This window comes from Muntiacus reevesi, chromosome 5, assembly GCF_963930625.1.
Source record: "Muntiacus reevesi chromosome 5, mMunRee1.1, whole genome shotgun sequence".
In the NCBI taxonomy this organism is placed as follows: domain Eukaryota; kingdom Metazoa; phylum Chordata; class Mammalia; order Artiodactyla; family Cervidae; genus Muntiacus; species Muntiacus reevesi.
This window is the reverse complement of record NC_089253.1, coordinates 97,836,519-97,851,443: the sequence shown is the minus strand read 5'-3', so window position 1 is coordinate 97,851,443 and position 14,925 is coordinate 97,836,519. Positions and strand designations below refer to the sequence as shown.

At 38.1% G+C, this 14,925-nt stretch overlaps 1 protein-coding gene and 1 non-coding gene across 6 annotated transcripts in view; one reads left to right on the top strand and one right to left on the bottom strand.

Annotated features, from left to right (window-relative positions):
- DDI2 (DNA damage inducible 1 homolog 2) overlaps window positions 1-14,925 on the top strand; it is a 42,185-nt gene that overhangs the window by 18,259 nt on the left and 9,001 nt on the right. For 2 of the 5 annotated variants that reach the window (XM_065936036.1, XM_065936034.1), the window contains 3 exons: window positions 1,723-1,851; window positions 8,381-8,484; window positions 10,962-11,151. In XM_065936036.1, coding sequence (XP_065792108.1) covers window positions 1,723-1,851; window positions 8,381-8,484; window positions 10,962-11,151 — 423 coding nt within the window. Of the gene's footprint in view, window positions 1-1,722; window positions 1,852-8,380; window positions 8,485-10,961; window positions 11,152-13,327; window positions 13,391-14,925 lie in introns of those variants that run through there. The other 3 variants (XM_065936038.1, XM_065936035.1, XM_065936037.1) reach the window with 3 other exon arrangements.
- LOC136170073 (U6 spliceosomal RNA) lies at window positions 10,036-10,139 on the bottom strand. The gene has a single exon (XR_010663529.1). It is a non-coding gene; the product is annotated as a U6 spliceosomal RNA (small nuclear RNA).

Here is a 14,925-nt window from a genome sequence, read left to right as displayed (position 1 = left end):
CTTGAGTAATATGAACAGAAAGTGTTGGAATTGAGTGAGAGGAGAGATCACTGGGAAAGGACAGTCAGTTGGGAAGGTGGGTCTTGAGCTGGGCCTTAAAACATCAGTGGAATTCAAAGGAAGTGAAAGGAGAGGAGAGGGTACTGTACAGGAGGGTCAGAGTAAGTAAGAGGCAAAGGAGACACATTCCTCCTGGTAACATGGAAGCTTTAGGAGTCAGGATGTAAGGCTGGTGTCTGAATCTGTCCAGGCTGCTTTGACAGATATTGTGGACTGGGTGGCTTGTAAACAACACCGATTTATATCTCAATTCTGGAGGCTGAGAGGTTTGGCTGGCAGATACCGTGCCTGATTCCTAGTTCATAGATGACCATCTTCTCTCTGTGTCCTCACATGGCGGAAGGGGACGAGGGAGCTCTCTGGGGGCTCCTTTATAAAGGCACTAAATCCCATTAATGAGGACTCCACACTCATGACCTAATCACCTCCCAAAGCCCCACTTTCTAATATGGTCACATTGGGATTAGGTTTTAACATGAGTTTTGGAAGAACGCACTCAGTCTGTAGCAGCTCGAAATAATTGGACCACGGTAAGGTGGGATCTAAGGCTGTGGTGATGTGGTTTAAAGCTGATGTTTTAAAGATCTTTGATCTTTGAGCAGATGAATAAGTGATCTGAAGGAGGTAGTATTTTAAGAAGATTGAAGGAAGTGACAGTTCTGGATTATTCTGTAGCCCTCAGGATCAGAACTATTTCGTTGCTTTAAATTACACCCTCACAGAGTGATTTGGAAACCAGAGAAATTGTCCACTAGCTAGAGGGCTAGAGTGTGAGCTAGGGTGAGGGCTATGGTTAGAAGCAGAAAGGTCAGAAATTGCCCAGAATTTGTTAACAGTTTGTAACTCTCAGTTTGTGAGTGGGGAGAAGACTGTAAGAAGACGGGTTGAAAGTGAACAGTGCCTGCATTTTATGGTCATGAGAAAAAGAGTTCCATTGGCAAGGAGAGAAATCCAGAGAGAGAATTATTTGGGGAGAAAGAGTATTATACCTAGTGGTTTTGTGAAAGACAGGTCCATCACTCAGGGAGGTGGAACCAGGTTCTCTGGGAGAGATTAGGACTCTAGAGAAAGTGAGAGAAGTGTCTGTGTTCTGCTCAGGCTCACTCCAGCCTCCAGCTGTGTGGGTGAGTGTATAGCCAGGGGAGAAGAGAAAAGGCCTCAGTGACCTCTTCCTCGTGGGAAAGAGGGTCTAATTGTTGGAGCAGAGAATGGAGACTTGATGAGAGATTACATGATTTATTTTTTAACTGGTCAATTAGAGTGTCCCAGAGTTTGAAATAAAAATAACTTGGTAAGATGTTTAGAGATACTCAGTGAAAACTGATCCAAGCAGCCAGTGCTTGAGTGTTTCCATCTGTAGACATAGTCTGACTTTTTGGAAATCCTTTCCAAGTAGTTTTTGGTTTCTATTTTTAAAGTTTAAAAATGTCATATAATTATTATATTTAAACAATACTATTTCCCTCAACAGCAAGTTTCCACACCATGTTTCAGATGACAGTGTGAAACTGAAAGTTGAACTAAGTGTGGCACGAAGCCTGCTAGGTAGGAAGAATTTCATACTGACAGAAGCCTGGGAGTAGACTTGCTTTCTGCCCTCTTCTTAGTGCTGCACTTTTTCATCTTCCCACACATGAGGGTTTGGTTCTCCCCCTCCTCCAGGTGCCCAGATGACTATTATGAGCCAAGCTTGTGCAGAAAGGTGTAACATAATGAGGCTGGTAGACCGCCGGTGGGCAGGAATCGCGAAAGGAGTGGGCACTCAGAAGATCATTGGAAGGGTACATCTAGGTGAGTGAGGGGTACTGGGGGTCTTCGTAGAGTGGTAGACTGTAAAAGTTCCTTTTGGACAGGGGCATCCGATCCAGCACATCTAATCCTTAGAAATTTTAAATCTTGTTTGTTATCCGAATTATACATGTAACATCAGTTCAGCTGGTTACAAAAAAGAAACTACTAGTCCCCTATGATTTCTTTTATTTCCTGCTCTTCAGAGAGAATCCCTTTCCTCTGTTTTCGCTGATTTCTTTTGGTGCTTACCTCCATGTTTCTAAATAACATGATTTCAGTGCTATACTGACATGACTATGTAAGTACCATTCAGAGCTAAGCCATTTAATAGAAAAAGATTGTTTCTCCTTTCATGTCTAGTGTATTTTCTCAGAATTAGTAGTTGTGCTGCCTGTGTGTGTGTCATTGGTTTTTTTATGTGTTACTCATCCCTATACACTTATTCGTGTATACATCTCCTTTATACATGTCATCCTATTGAAGAGGTTTCTTTCAACCTAGCCTGGTGGTTCAGGGCTGTTTCATAGCTGCTGTTTTGGAATCTGGGTCCTGAAGGGTGCCTTTTGCTTCAGTCTTAATGCTGGATAATATGGATCCCATACTTTTTTTCTTTTTGGCACACCTCAGTTTATTAAAGTACATCTTCCAGTAATTTCCTGAGAAAAAGTGCACAGGAATAAAGTGGGTCCTTAAATATCAGAACATTATCTTTCTTTCTCTACATTTCTACCAGGCTAAGTTGGAAATCACTTTGCTTCATGATTTTTATCAGTGTTGCTTTGGAGAAGCTGGCGGCTATTCTAACTCTTGATCATCTACATGTGAGATTTCTCTTCCCTTTCTGAAGCTTATATATCTTTTCTTTGACCTCAGTGTTTTAAAATTTCACAACCATGTACTTGGGTGTAGATCTCTTTTCATCTACTGTGCTAGATAACCTTTCAGTCTGGAAAAATGGTTCTGATAATGATTTCCTCCCCTCTGGGATGTCTGATATTCAAGTAGAATAATCTACTATCATGGACTTGTCCTCTAGTCTTATTTTCTTTCATTGTGTTCGAGGAAAGAAAACAAGATTTCTTCAACTTTGCCTTCTAACCTTTATGTTTGGTATAGTTTTCTTTCATGTTAGATGGTTTTTTCAAATCTCTGGTGATCCTTGGCATCTGCTCATAGTGAAGAATGAGACACCAGAAGGCTGTTTGGAAGATTAGTTGGGTGGGCAGCCCTGGTGATGGTGGGTAGTCTGTAAGTTGGGATGGAGAAAAAGGCTAGTCTCAGTAAGCTCCCACTTAACCCGCCCCCTCCCCACCCACCTCAGTTTTCAGTTTGCTGCTTGTATCTCTGTCTTCCTGTATGCCCACCTCTATTACAAGAGCCTCTGGTTCACCCTCTTAAGAAAATAAACCTCCAGTCCACTATTGAGGGGAGGTGAGTAGTTACCTGGCTGAGCAGAGTGTGGGGGGTGGGGGAGGCCAAGGTCCATCTGGACTGTCGTAAGACCTGTAGCCGGTGCTCCTGCTTGGGGCTCACTCCACCCCTGTTGGCAGAGGGATTCGTTGCAACCAGCTCATCAGCTTCTTGAGAGTTCTGTGATGTTAGAAAGGGTTGCTTCTTAGTTTCTTACTGTCATCTGCTTTCTAGTCCCCAAATTGTGTTTCAGTCGTCTCTCCCATTATTTTTGGCTTAAGTGATTTGTGCCTTTAAAAAGAAAAAAAAAATGACTTTTTATTGTGCCTTTTTTTAGGAGTAAATTGAGTTAAGTAAGTTGTGTTCAGTCCTTTGTCTTTAATCAGAATTGTTCTTTTTTTGTTGTTTATTTCTTTTTGTTATCCATGTAAATGCTCATTGTAGAGAATTTCAAACCGTAGATGTGAAAAGAAGTGAAAAATAATTCTTTTAGGTGAGACTCAGTAGGAGCATCCAGACATAACCGTTTCTGGTATCTTATTCTTATAGAAAATCATGTAATATGTAGAATTTTATAATTCCTTTTTAGAAAAAGTAGCATTTCCCAAATGCCAGTATAAATTTCATAAGCATCATTTAAATAAATGCATAGCATTCAGTTGTATGGGTTTAGTGGTCAACCTTTGGAGTATATTTTTCCCCTAATATTTTGTCATCATAACATGGACATGCATTTATGTTTAGTTTTGATCCCCCCCGACCCCCTCAGTGAAAGGGGGTTAAGATTCCCCTCAGTGAAACTACTAAATTCAAGATTGTGAATACCTTTTAAGGCTCTTGATGTCGTTAAATGTTACCAATTTACTGGATTCTCCAGCACTGATTGAATATTCATCTTAATATCTTTATATAATCAAGTATTATTAGTTTTTGTAGATAAACAACTGATTTTTCATTTTAACTGTAAGTATACTTTTCTTTCATTGCAAGTGATAGTTTTTCTACCTTTTTTCCTCTTCATATTTCTCTTTCATTTTTCCTATTTTAATACGTTTGTCTGGTAGTCTCCATGTTTTCTATTATTGATTCCTGTAGAATAAGGATAGTTTAATACCTTATTCTTCTATACTTTCTTACACACAGTAGGACTAAAATTGGGGAAGAATACCACAAACCAGTTGCTTCAGAGTCTGAATTCTTACTGTTTTTATGGTTTTTAGTGAGAAGAAAATAGGGAACAAAATAAGTACCAGTCCCTTGTGTCCTTTTGGTTGGAGAACTTGTACCATTTTGCAACTTTGGCCATGATAGGTGTCAAGAAAACCTTATAACAATAAGGAAGTCTAAATAAAGGAAAGGTACAACATGGACAGGAAGGTTCAATGTGTTGAAGGTGCTACTTTTCCCACATTTGTCAACAGAAACATTGTAATACATTCAGAACTCCAATAAATTGTTCTTTTGTGTGTGTGTGAGACTTGATGTGTTAATTTTAAATTTTATGTAGGCCCTTTGTGGCAGGAGTAGTCAAGATACACTGGAATAACTTCCTCTACTAGATATCATTATTATATCTAGTATTGTTATTTAACTTATATGTGGAGTACATCATGTGAAATGCTGAGCTGGATGAAGCACAACTGGAATCCAGGTTCCCAGGAGAAATGCCAATAATTTTAGTCATATATGCAAATGATACAATCCTAATGTTAGAAAACAAAGTGGAACTAAAGAGCCTTTTGACGAAAGTGAAAGAGGTATGTGAAAAGGCTGGCTTAGAGCTCAACATTCAAAAAAAGAAGATCATGGCATCCGGTCCCTTCACTTCATGGCAAATAGATGAGGAGACAGTGAGAGACTTTATTTTCTTGGGCTCCAAAATCACTGCAGATGGTGACTGCAGCCTTGAAATTAAAAGACACTTGCTCCTTGGAAGAAAAACTGTGACAAACCTAGACAGCATATTAAAAAGGAGAGAGATTACTTTGCTGACAAAGGTCCATCTAGTCAAATCTGTGGTTTTTCCAGTAGTCATGTATGGATGTGAGAGTTGGACCATAAAGAAGGCTGAGCACCGAAGAATTGTTACTTTTGGATTGTGGTATTGGAGAAGACTCTGGAGAGTCCCTTGGACTGCAAGGAGATCCAACCAGTCAACCCTACAGGAAATCAATCCTGAATATTCATTAGAAGGACTGATGCTGAAGCTGGAGCTCCAATACTCTAGCATCCAGTACTCTCACATGACGTAAAGAGCTGACTCATTAGAAAAGACCCTGATGCTGGGAAAGAATTGAAGGCAGGAGAAGGGGACAGCAGAGGATGAGATGGTTGGATGGCATCACCGACATGATGGACATGAATTTGAGTAAGTTCCAGGAGATAGTGAAGGACAGGGAAGCCTGGCATGTTGCAGTCATGGGGTCGCAAAGAGTTGGACATGACTGAGCGACTGAACGAACAGCTAGATATCAAGACCGAAAGACTAGAACAGGAATAGACCCATGCTTATGTGAACCTTGATAAATGACAGGAAATCTTACGGAGTGGTGGGGAGGTGTCGGGAAATGTGCTCGGAGAATTGGGGATCTGTATGGAAAAAGGGACAATTGACAATTGGACCCTGTCTCACATAACATACAAAAGTCAACTCAAGGTTGACTAAAGGCCTGGTTGTGTGAGGCAACATCAGAGTTTTTAGAGGAAAATATAGGGGAATGTCTTATGTAGGGAAGGGTTTCTTTAAAAGATAAGGAAATTATTTGATAAATATAGCCAATTAAGATTAAGAACTTTTCATCAAACACAAAGAAAGTGAACAAACTAGGAAAGAACTTAGTAACATATATAACTAATAAAAGATTCATATTTAGAATTATGCATATTCTGTGTGTCTATATATTCTCCAACTCAGACTGGTATATAAAAAATTACATAATCATTTGAACAAGCACTTTAAGAGGAAACTCAAATGGTTAGTAAGTGTGTAAAAATTGCTTTATCTCATTAGTCAGGGAAATAGAGAATTACTTGCCATATTTTAGATAGAATAATATTGAGTGTTGGAAGAATGTGGAATGGTGGCACCTTTCCAAAAACCACTGGAAACATTTTGGAAAATAATTCAATATCAAGTAGAGCTGAGCCTAATGTATCCCCTAAAATCCTTATGTTTTTAGAGTATACCATTGAGACGCTCATGGCATGCCAGGAGACAAGCACAAGAATACTTAGGTTAGCATTGCTTACAGCAGCAGAAACTGGAAGCAGCCTGGCAATTCCATAGCACCAAAATAGATAAATCAGTGGTAGTGTCTTAGACATTACAGTGCTTTCTCTTGCTTACTCTTACTTACTCTTAGAGGTGGGGTAAGTGAAAGAAATATAGTCACATGCATCCACAGGAATAAAATAACTCAAAATATCTTGAGAAGAAACAAGTCATAGTTTAAAACCACAAAACTAACCAAAATGTTGCTTAGACATCATACAAAATAGAACTATTAAAAAGAAAAAGCAGTGAATGTTTAGCATAAAAACCAGGATAGTTGGAAGGGTTGGAGGAGGAAAAGAATAGGCTGTGAATTTCTTAGTTTTCTGTTTCTCAACCTGGGAAATAGATGCATGGGTATTTGTTTTATTATGCTTTATACTATATATATATATGTATCTCACATACTTTTCTGTCTGTAAGATATGTGTACACATATCTTAAATGTGTACACATATCTTAGTTGCTCAGTTGTGTTCAACTCTCTGTGACTCCCTGGACTGTAGCCCATCAGACTCTTCTGTCTATGGAATTTTCCAGGCAAGAATACTGGAGTGGGTTGTCATTTCCTCCTCCAGGGGATCTTCCCAACCTAGGAACAGAACCCACATCTCTTGCATTGACAGAGCGATTCTTTACTACTGAGCCACCTGGGTTTCCCAAGATATAGTTAATGGCAAAGTAATTTTCTTAAAAGATCTTATATATAAAATATGAGGAGCAGTTGAGGGATGGAGGCAATGCAGGAGACTTCAAGCAAAGAAACTTGATTCAAGCAGTAGAAAAATTGGAGGAATTTGTCTTGGTCTTTTTTCTTTTTAAAGATAGATTTGTTGATTGATTATGGCTGCCCTAGGTCTTCGTTGCTGTTTGCAGGCTTTCTCTAGCTGCGGCAAATGGGGGCTACTCTCTAGTTGTGGTCCATAGGCTTCTCATGGCAGTGGTTTCTCTTGTTGTGGAGCACAGGCTCAAGGCATGCAGGCTTCAGTAATTACAGCTCTTCTTTTCCTTTAAAAAATTTTTTTTCTAACTTTAAACTTTTTATTTTGTATTGAGGTATAGCCAATTAACAATGTTGTGGTAGTTGCAGGTGAACAGCGAAGGAACTCAGCCATACATATACATGTATCCACTCTCCCCCAAACCTGCCTCCCATCCAGGTTGGCACATAACATTTGAATGGAGTTCCATGTGCTGAAGAATAGGTCCTTGTTGGTTATTGATTTTGAATATAGCAGTGTGTACATGACCTTACCAAACTCCCTGACTATCCCTCCCGGCAACCATGAGGTTGTTTTCTTTTTTGGGGGGGGGGTATGAGGTTGTTTTCTAAGTCTGTCAGTCTCTTTCTGTTTGTAAGTTTATTTGTATCATTTCTTTTTAGATTCCACATATAAGAAATGTCAGAGTATTTCTCCTTCTCTGTCTGACTTACTTCACTCAGTAGACTCTCTAGGTCCATCCATGTTGCTGCAAATGGCATTATTTCATTCTTTTTAATAACTGAATAATATTCTATTTTATGTATGTACTACATCTTCTTTATCCATCTTTTTTTAAATTCTTTATGCCAGCTTTCCTCACCAGGTGAGCATGTATCCTAAAAGTATCACATATCAAGCCAGGTTTTGTGAGTATTGTTTCTGCCCAATCCACTTTATGAGCTAATGCCTTCACTGTTTTTTAACCGGATTATTTGTCTTACTGACATTTCATACTTTACTCACTTGTTTGAGTGCTTTAGCTTGGCTTTGACTGACTACAGGAAGAAAAGGACAAAATGATAGATACATTTCTAAACTTTGCCTTGAAAAAATGATAACCTTTTCCTTTCTTCATGTGCTTTAGCTCAGGTTCAAATTGAAGGTGATTTCCTGGCATGTTCCTTCTCCATACTTGAGGAACAGCCCATGGACATGCTTCTAGGACTGGATATGCTGAAACGGCATCAGGTAATTAAGAGTTTCACTTTGTTTTCACATTGGCTTTTTGTGACTTACATGGTTATTACTGCATATTCCCTTGGTTGTGTATACTGAAAAACTAAGAAGCATGACTTCAAACCTGGAAAGGTCCTTGATTGATGATATTGTCATACACAGTTTGAAATTACATATCAGTAGAAATAGAACCTTTTTGTGAAATCTTTCTGAATCTGTTGAATCCTACCATCTGTTTTGAGACTATAGTGGACAGTTATTTCTCTTGTGTAAGTTTTAGTTTCTGAGTTGTTCCAAGTTACTAAGTCATGTCCAACTCTTTGCAGCCACATGGACTCAACACTCCAGGCTCCTCTGTCCTCCACTGCCTCCCAGAGTTTGCTCAAATTCATGTCAATTGAGTCAGTAATGCTATCTAATCATCTCATCTTCAGTCACCCATTTCTCCTTTTGCCTTCAGTCTTCCCCAGTATCACTGGAGGAGGAAATGGCAAACCACTCCAAGTTTCTTGCCACAAGAACCCCTTAAACAGCATGAAAAGGCAAAAAGTTTCTGAGTAGAAGTCGAATAATTTTTTGATGGATTTGTAGAGCTATGAACATACACAATGATGATTTTACTGTGAGTTTAAGTTTAGTAAATCCTTAGTAGTTGAAAACAGTACTTGAGAAGAAAAGTATCAAGAATAAGGGAAAAGATTACATAAGATGTTGGAAATGGAAATGTTTGTTTAATACAGGAAGAATAATTTATAAATGTGTTAATTTGCAGTGGTTTTTATATTTCTACTCTGAAGCCTAATAATGTGTTGAAACAAACTCATTGAAGAAGGAATTAGTGTGCTCTTGGACAGTAAAAATTCACACAACAAGGTTTCATATCTTGTCAATATTTTTATGTCACTAATGTTTTTTTAAGTTTTTTATTGCAGTGTAGCTGATTTACAGTGTGTTAGTTTCTGCTGTACAGCAGTGAGTCAGTTATACATACATCCGTTCTTCTTTTATATAGGTTATTATGTAGGGTCCTATATAGGATTTCCCTGGTGACTCAGAGGTTAAAGCATCTGCCTGCAATGCAGGAAACCTGGGTTCGATCCCTGGGTTGGGAAGATCCCCTGGAGAAGGAAATGGCAGCCCACTCCAGTATTCTTGCCTGGAAAATCCCATGGACAGAGGAGCCTGGTGGGCTTTAACTCCACGGAGTAGCAACGAGTCAGACACGACTGAGCGACTTCACATACGGGTTATTACAGAGTGTGACTAGAGTTCCCTGTGCTATACAGTAGGTTCTTCTTAGTTATCTGTTGTATATATTGTAGTGTGTAATATCAGCTCCAGCCTCCCAATTCATCCCTCCCCCTTTTCTCCCTTGTTTTCTATGTCTGTGACTAAGTTTCTATTTTATAAATAGGTTCATTTGTACCATATTTTTAGATTCCACATATACAGAATATCATATATTGTCTTTGTCTGATTTACTTCACTCAGTATGATGGTTTCTAGGTCCATCCATGTTGCTGTAAATGGCATTGTTTCATTCTTTTTTATGGCTGAGTAATATAAAAATAGGAATGCTTCACAAATTTGCATGTCATCCTTGCTCAGGCAATACTAATTTTCCCTGTATCATTCCAATTTTAGTATATGTGCTGCTAAAGTAGCACGATAATTTTCTTTTCTAAATGTTTAATATTAAATTCCCGCTAAAATATATTGCAGAATAATCAAGCTGCAGAATTTTAAGTTGAAGGAATGAGTGAATTCATGTATAAATAAAATCCAGTTAAATCTATTCTATTTTCATTGCTAATCTTTCCCTTTTTCTTTATTTTTATTTTTTTATTTTTTTAACTTCCCCTATTTTTAAGTCATGATATAGATTAGCAGTCTCCAGCTTTACAGATTCAAAACATATGTGTGTAACTGTCCTATATTAAGTAATTGTAAAAATATACTGAAAAGGAGGCTATCATAAATATGAAATGCAGAATATCCATATATGACTTTTGAGACCATTAGTATAGACTTTAAATAGAAGCTGTACTTTTTGCAAAAAGCAAAAGCGTGCAACTATAAAACTGAGACATACCTTTTATATAGTTGTATTTTTTTTTTTTTTTAAAGTCATTTATGTGTTTCTAAAAGGTGTGGCTACGGATTATGCCTGGTAGTTTTCCAAATTTTTTGCAGTGAACAGATGCTACATTTAAATTCAGATATTTAAATGTAGCCATTTCTATATTTGACAAATAAGTGTGAAGTATATCCAGTAGAGATTATTCTGCTATACAATTTAAATATTTTTAAAAATTCTAAATTAACAGTGTCACGTAGATTAAGTAAAATCGGTTTTGTTTTGTTTTTTTGTTTTGAGTCATATCTGTCAATGTTGTTCTTTATGAATGGAGTTATGAAGTTCAGGGTCATAATTTTTCCTGCATCATGTTTTTTCTGCTATCATCTGTCTTTGATTTCTTCTTTCTAAGTGTTCCATTGACCTCAAGAAGAACGTACTCGTGATCGGCACCACAGGCTCGAAGACCACCTTCCTTCCCGAGGGGGAGTTACCAGAGTGTGCCCGGTTGGCATATGGGGCCGGGCGAGATGAAGTACGGCCAGAGGAGATTGCAGACCAAGAACTGGCAGAAGCCCTTCAAAAATCCGTAGAGGATGCAGGTATTTGGAACAGCCGAGCTCGCGAGTAATACTCTAGTTATTGGTGGGTGAGCCAGGGAAGTTCAGGCTTCAAAGGGGAATAAAGACCAATTCATAATCCATCTCATCATCCTGTTGTAGGTGTCTTCTTGTTTTCTTACTGCCTCCTCACATCTCCACGTACAATATAGAAAAGCTCCCGTGTTTCAGTAGATCCAGAAGCAGCTGTCCATTGGTGTGGGCAGGATACACTGGGGAGTTCTTTGCTTTGGCACATTTTGGTGGGACTCAAAGAATCTTTCTTGTTTTTGTTTTTTTTTTTTCCTGAAGAAAATTATAACAGTAAGCAGACACTTCCTTTTGAGTTGAATATTTCCTGGAAATTTTCTTTTTCATTTCTTAGGGCCATTTACTTTGGAGGATGACATTGTGTCTGTAACCGAGCAACCCTAACTTTATTATCTACTGAAAGTACTTCCACCTAAGGCTTCCTCCTCCACCACCTGAGTCTCAGTTGTTGTAGCTTCTTTAAAGAACAAGCCAAATTTTCTGGGGTAAAAATGGAGGGATGCAGTTACGCTGAAATCTCACATCTGTGGATAAGTTTTTTTCCCGTGTGTTACATATCAGTGACTCTGGGGTATCTTCTAGAAGCTGAAGAGAAGTTTGAGTTATTTTAATGTCTTGAGCTGTAATTGTGCATTAGTGACTAGTATCACACATGGCATTTGCTGATAAAGTAAAATATATTAGAGGTGTAAGTTGAGGGAATAGCTTTCTCCCAAAGACCAAAGAAAAAAAGATAAGGGTTTTAACAAAAAGCAGCCAGATTTTGCCAGTGCATGTCGCTGGAGAACATCCAGTGATCTAACCTTGAGACTCTTTAGAGTAAGTGTGGTTGCAGATGGAGCTTCCAAGCTGACTTTGTTCAGAATCTACTCCTCCACCACCTTTTGACTCAGTTTACATTATCAAATACAACTTGGATGGTGATTTAGTATTTTGTATGAAAGGGGGAATTTTGAGCAACCTGACAGATAATAGTTTTAACCTTACCTACAAGGCAAACTTGAAGGGTTTGACATACTTACTTAGCAGGTTTTGTGTTTTTGTTTTTTTGTAACTTGTCATCTTAGTTATAATGCTATTTATTAATAAAATGAGCGTGTATTATCATTTTGTGAAACCTCTATTCTTTCCCTCCACAGTTTTGGTGCTTTCATTTGAGAAACACCAGCTGGCAGTAGCCGTGCATTATAACCTACTAACCTCAGGCCCATTTACTTTGGAGGACGACATTGTGTCTGTGACTGAGCAACCCCTAACTTAAATATAACCGTTACCCTCTTCGAGTAATTATTTTCTTTTAATAAAAAGTTTTGGAGATTAAAATAGAAACCACAGATGTTTTCAGCCATAGTGAAGGGGGTATACCAGTTTTAAAGGATTAGAAGGAAATGGCTCTCTACCTGTGTGATGACCTTTTGTTACTGAAAGTATATAGCTTGTGCTAATTTTTGTAATGTTTAAATTGTGAGATAATTCTTCAATATCATATTGTATTTGTTTGGAACATCAGCATCCTACTATTAATCAGAATCACCTAATTGTGAACATAGTAGATAAACGTATTTTTCCCTAAAAACTGTCTCTTTGGTGTGGATACTCCATAGCAGAATATCTTTATCTTTTCTATTGATTAAAACATAATTTAAAAATACTAATTCAGAGTATTTGAAAAAATAAAGAAGTTGAGCCAGGATAGGTAATCAGGTTTGGATTATTTTTCTTCTAAAAATAAATCTCAACTGAGACAGAAATGTTGAAAGTTACTATCAAATGTGTTCGCTCACTTTTACTCCATAAGATTTTCATATCATGTAATTCCATCTATGGATCTACTTTTTTCATCTCTTTCACATGTTTGCCCATGAATTCTCTGTGTAGGTGTGGAAAATTAATTTCTTCCTAAGTTCTGTTGAAAATCTGTTGAAGTTGACATATTGCTTTATGTATTGTGAGAGAATTAGAGCAACTAGCAAATCTTTTTGATGTTCAAACTACAAGAATATTCCCCCACCTTGACTCTGCAGTTCCTGATCTTAAAGATGGCAAAGGAATGGAAACTGTAACCCTGCATGCTGTGTGGTTTGCATTGTTAACCCAAGTTTGCTTGTCTGTTTCCTAATTCAAACAGAGCGTCAGAAGCCATGATGCATGTAGTGTGTGTGTACTGCAGCTGGAGTGGGCCCCAGACCAGGTATTTATAGACACCACATTAAGCCTTCCACCCAGTCGTCGTCTGTGGTCTAAAAGTCTTTGTATCCACAGCAGTTCTAAAATTTAGCTTCTGTCATTCACCAGTTCACCTTGTTTAATCTGGTTACAACTAGCCTGTGTGTGTATATATATATATTTGTATGTTGGCATACATATGTATCTAAGCACATTTCCATTTAAAATTTTATCAGTTATTAGAAAGTCCACAGGGGAAAAAATCCCAGTGAAAACAGATGACCATTGTGAATATTAATCAAGAATATCAGCATCATAGCACTCTTGTTTAAGATAACCACATTGTTAGGAATTTCATAAGTTCCTTTCTTTTGAAAAACTGGAAGTGTGTTTTTCACATTACTACACACAAGTCCCATCATTATTCAGGGGCAGCGTTTTCATCCTATTGAAGAAGAAATGGAAGCTTAGACCAGGTGACTTGGCCAGGGTCACAGAGTCAGTAACACAAGCAGGACTGAAGTTTAATCTTCTAACAAGGTCTAAAACTTGACTTTTCCCTCTCTCCCTAGCCTGACAGTTTTTCCACAGGAGGCACTCTGCTTCCATTTCCCTGTAGCATAAATATAATAAATGTCAGCCTGAGTATACTGACTGATTTATTAAAAGGAAAAAAGGCAGTCTTTTTAGACTGTCAGCCTAGGAATGTATAGGGGTTTGCAGGCTGGTTGTAATTAGATACGTAGCATTTAATTGCTTCTTTCTTTCATTTTCCTCATAAGGATGGGTTAAAGCAGGCATTATTATTAATGCCCACTGTCCTCATCCTCTTCTGCTGTCCTGTAGTACTGACCTCGTCCTCCCCTACATTTAGGACTTAGGCCAGTGAAACTTAACCATCTCAGCTGCAGAAGGACTATGTGCTGCCTTCATAGTGAGTACGGAATGCATTGAGGCTGGTTCACCTTCGCCTCACCCAGTTATTATAACTGACGTACCATTGCCAAAGGCCATTACCTTCGCCCACCTCTCCACTGCTGACATGGACATTTCACTACAGTGCATCTTTCTGTTCCCATTAACTGAAAATTGAACCTCTTTCAGAGTTAGCTGTACAGATTGATAAAACTATTTACAGTGTTTCCAGACTCTAATGAATATATTTTGCACTGAAATACATGCTGTTCTTCTGTTTACCCCTAAACTATAAGAAAGTTTGTTTCACAAGAAGTCAGTAACTTCCTGACAGTGTTTTATCTTTTCATGTTGTTAACCTAGGTTGGACTAGAACGATTTAGAGTCCCTTGAATCATAACTGCATTGCTTCATGACTTCTAAGGCACAGTTAACATGAAGCATTTGAGTGGCACCTGTCCTAACAATTTGTATTGTGATGTCATTTTTGTTACCAGCCTTTGACTTTTAATTAAAGATTGTGTAATAATTGCATGGAGGTCAATTTTTAGTTGGATGGATTAGTATCAGAAGGAGAGTTGGAACTGAAGTTTAATGACATCATGATGTTTGTGTAGAGGTGTGGTATTTAATCCTTCCATCTTT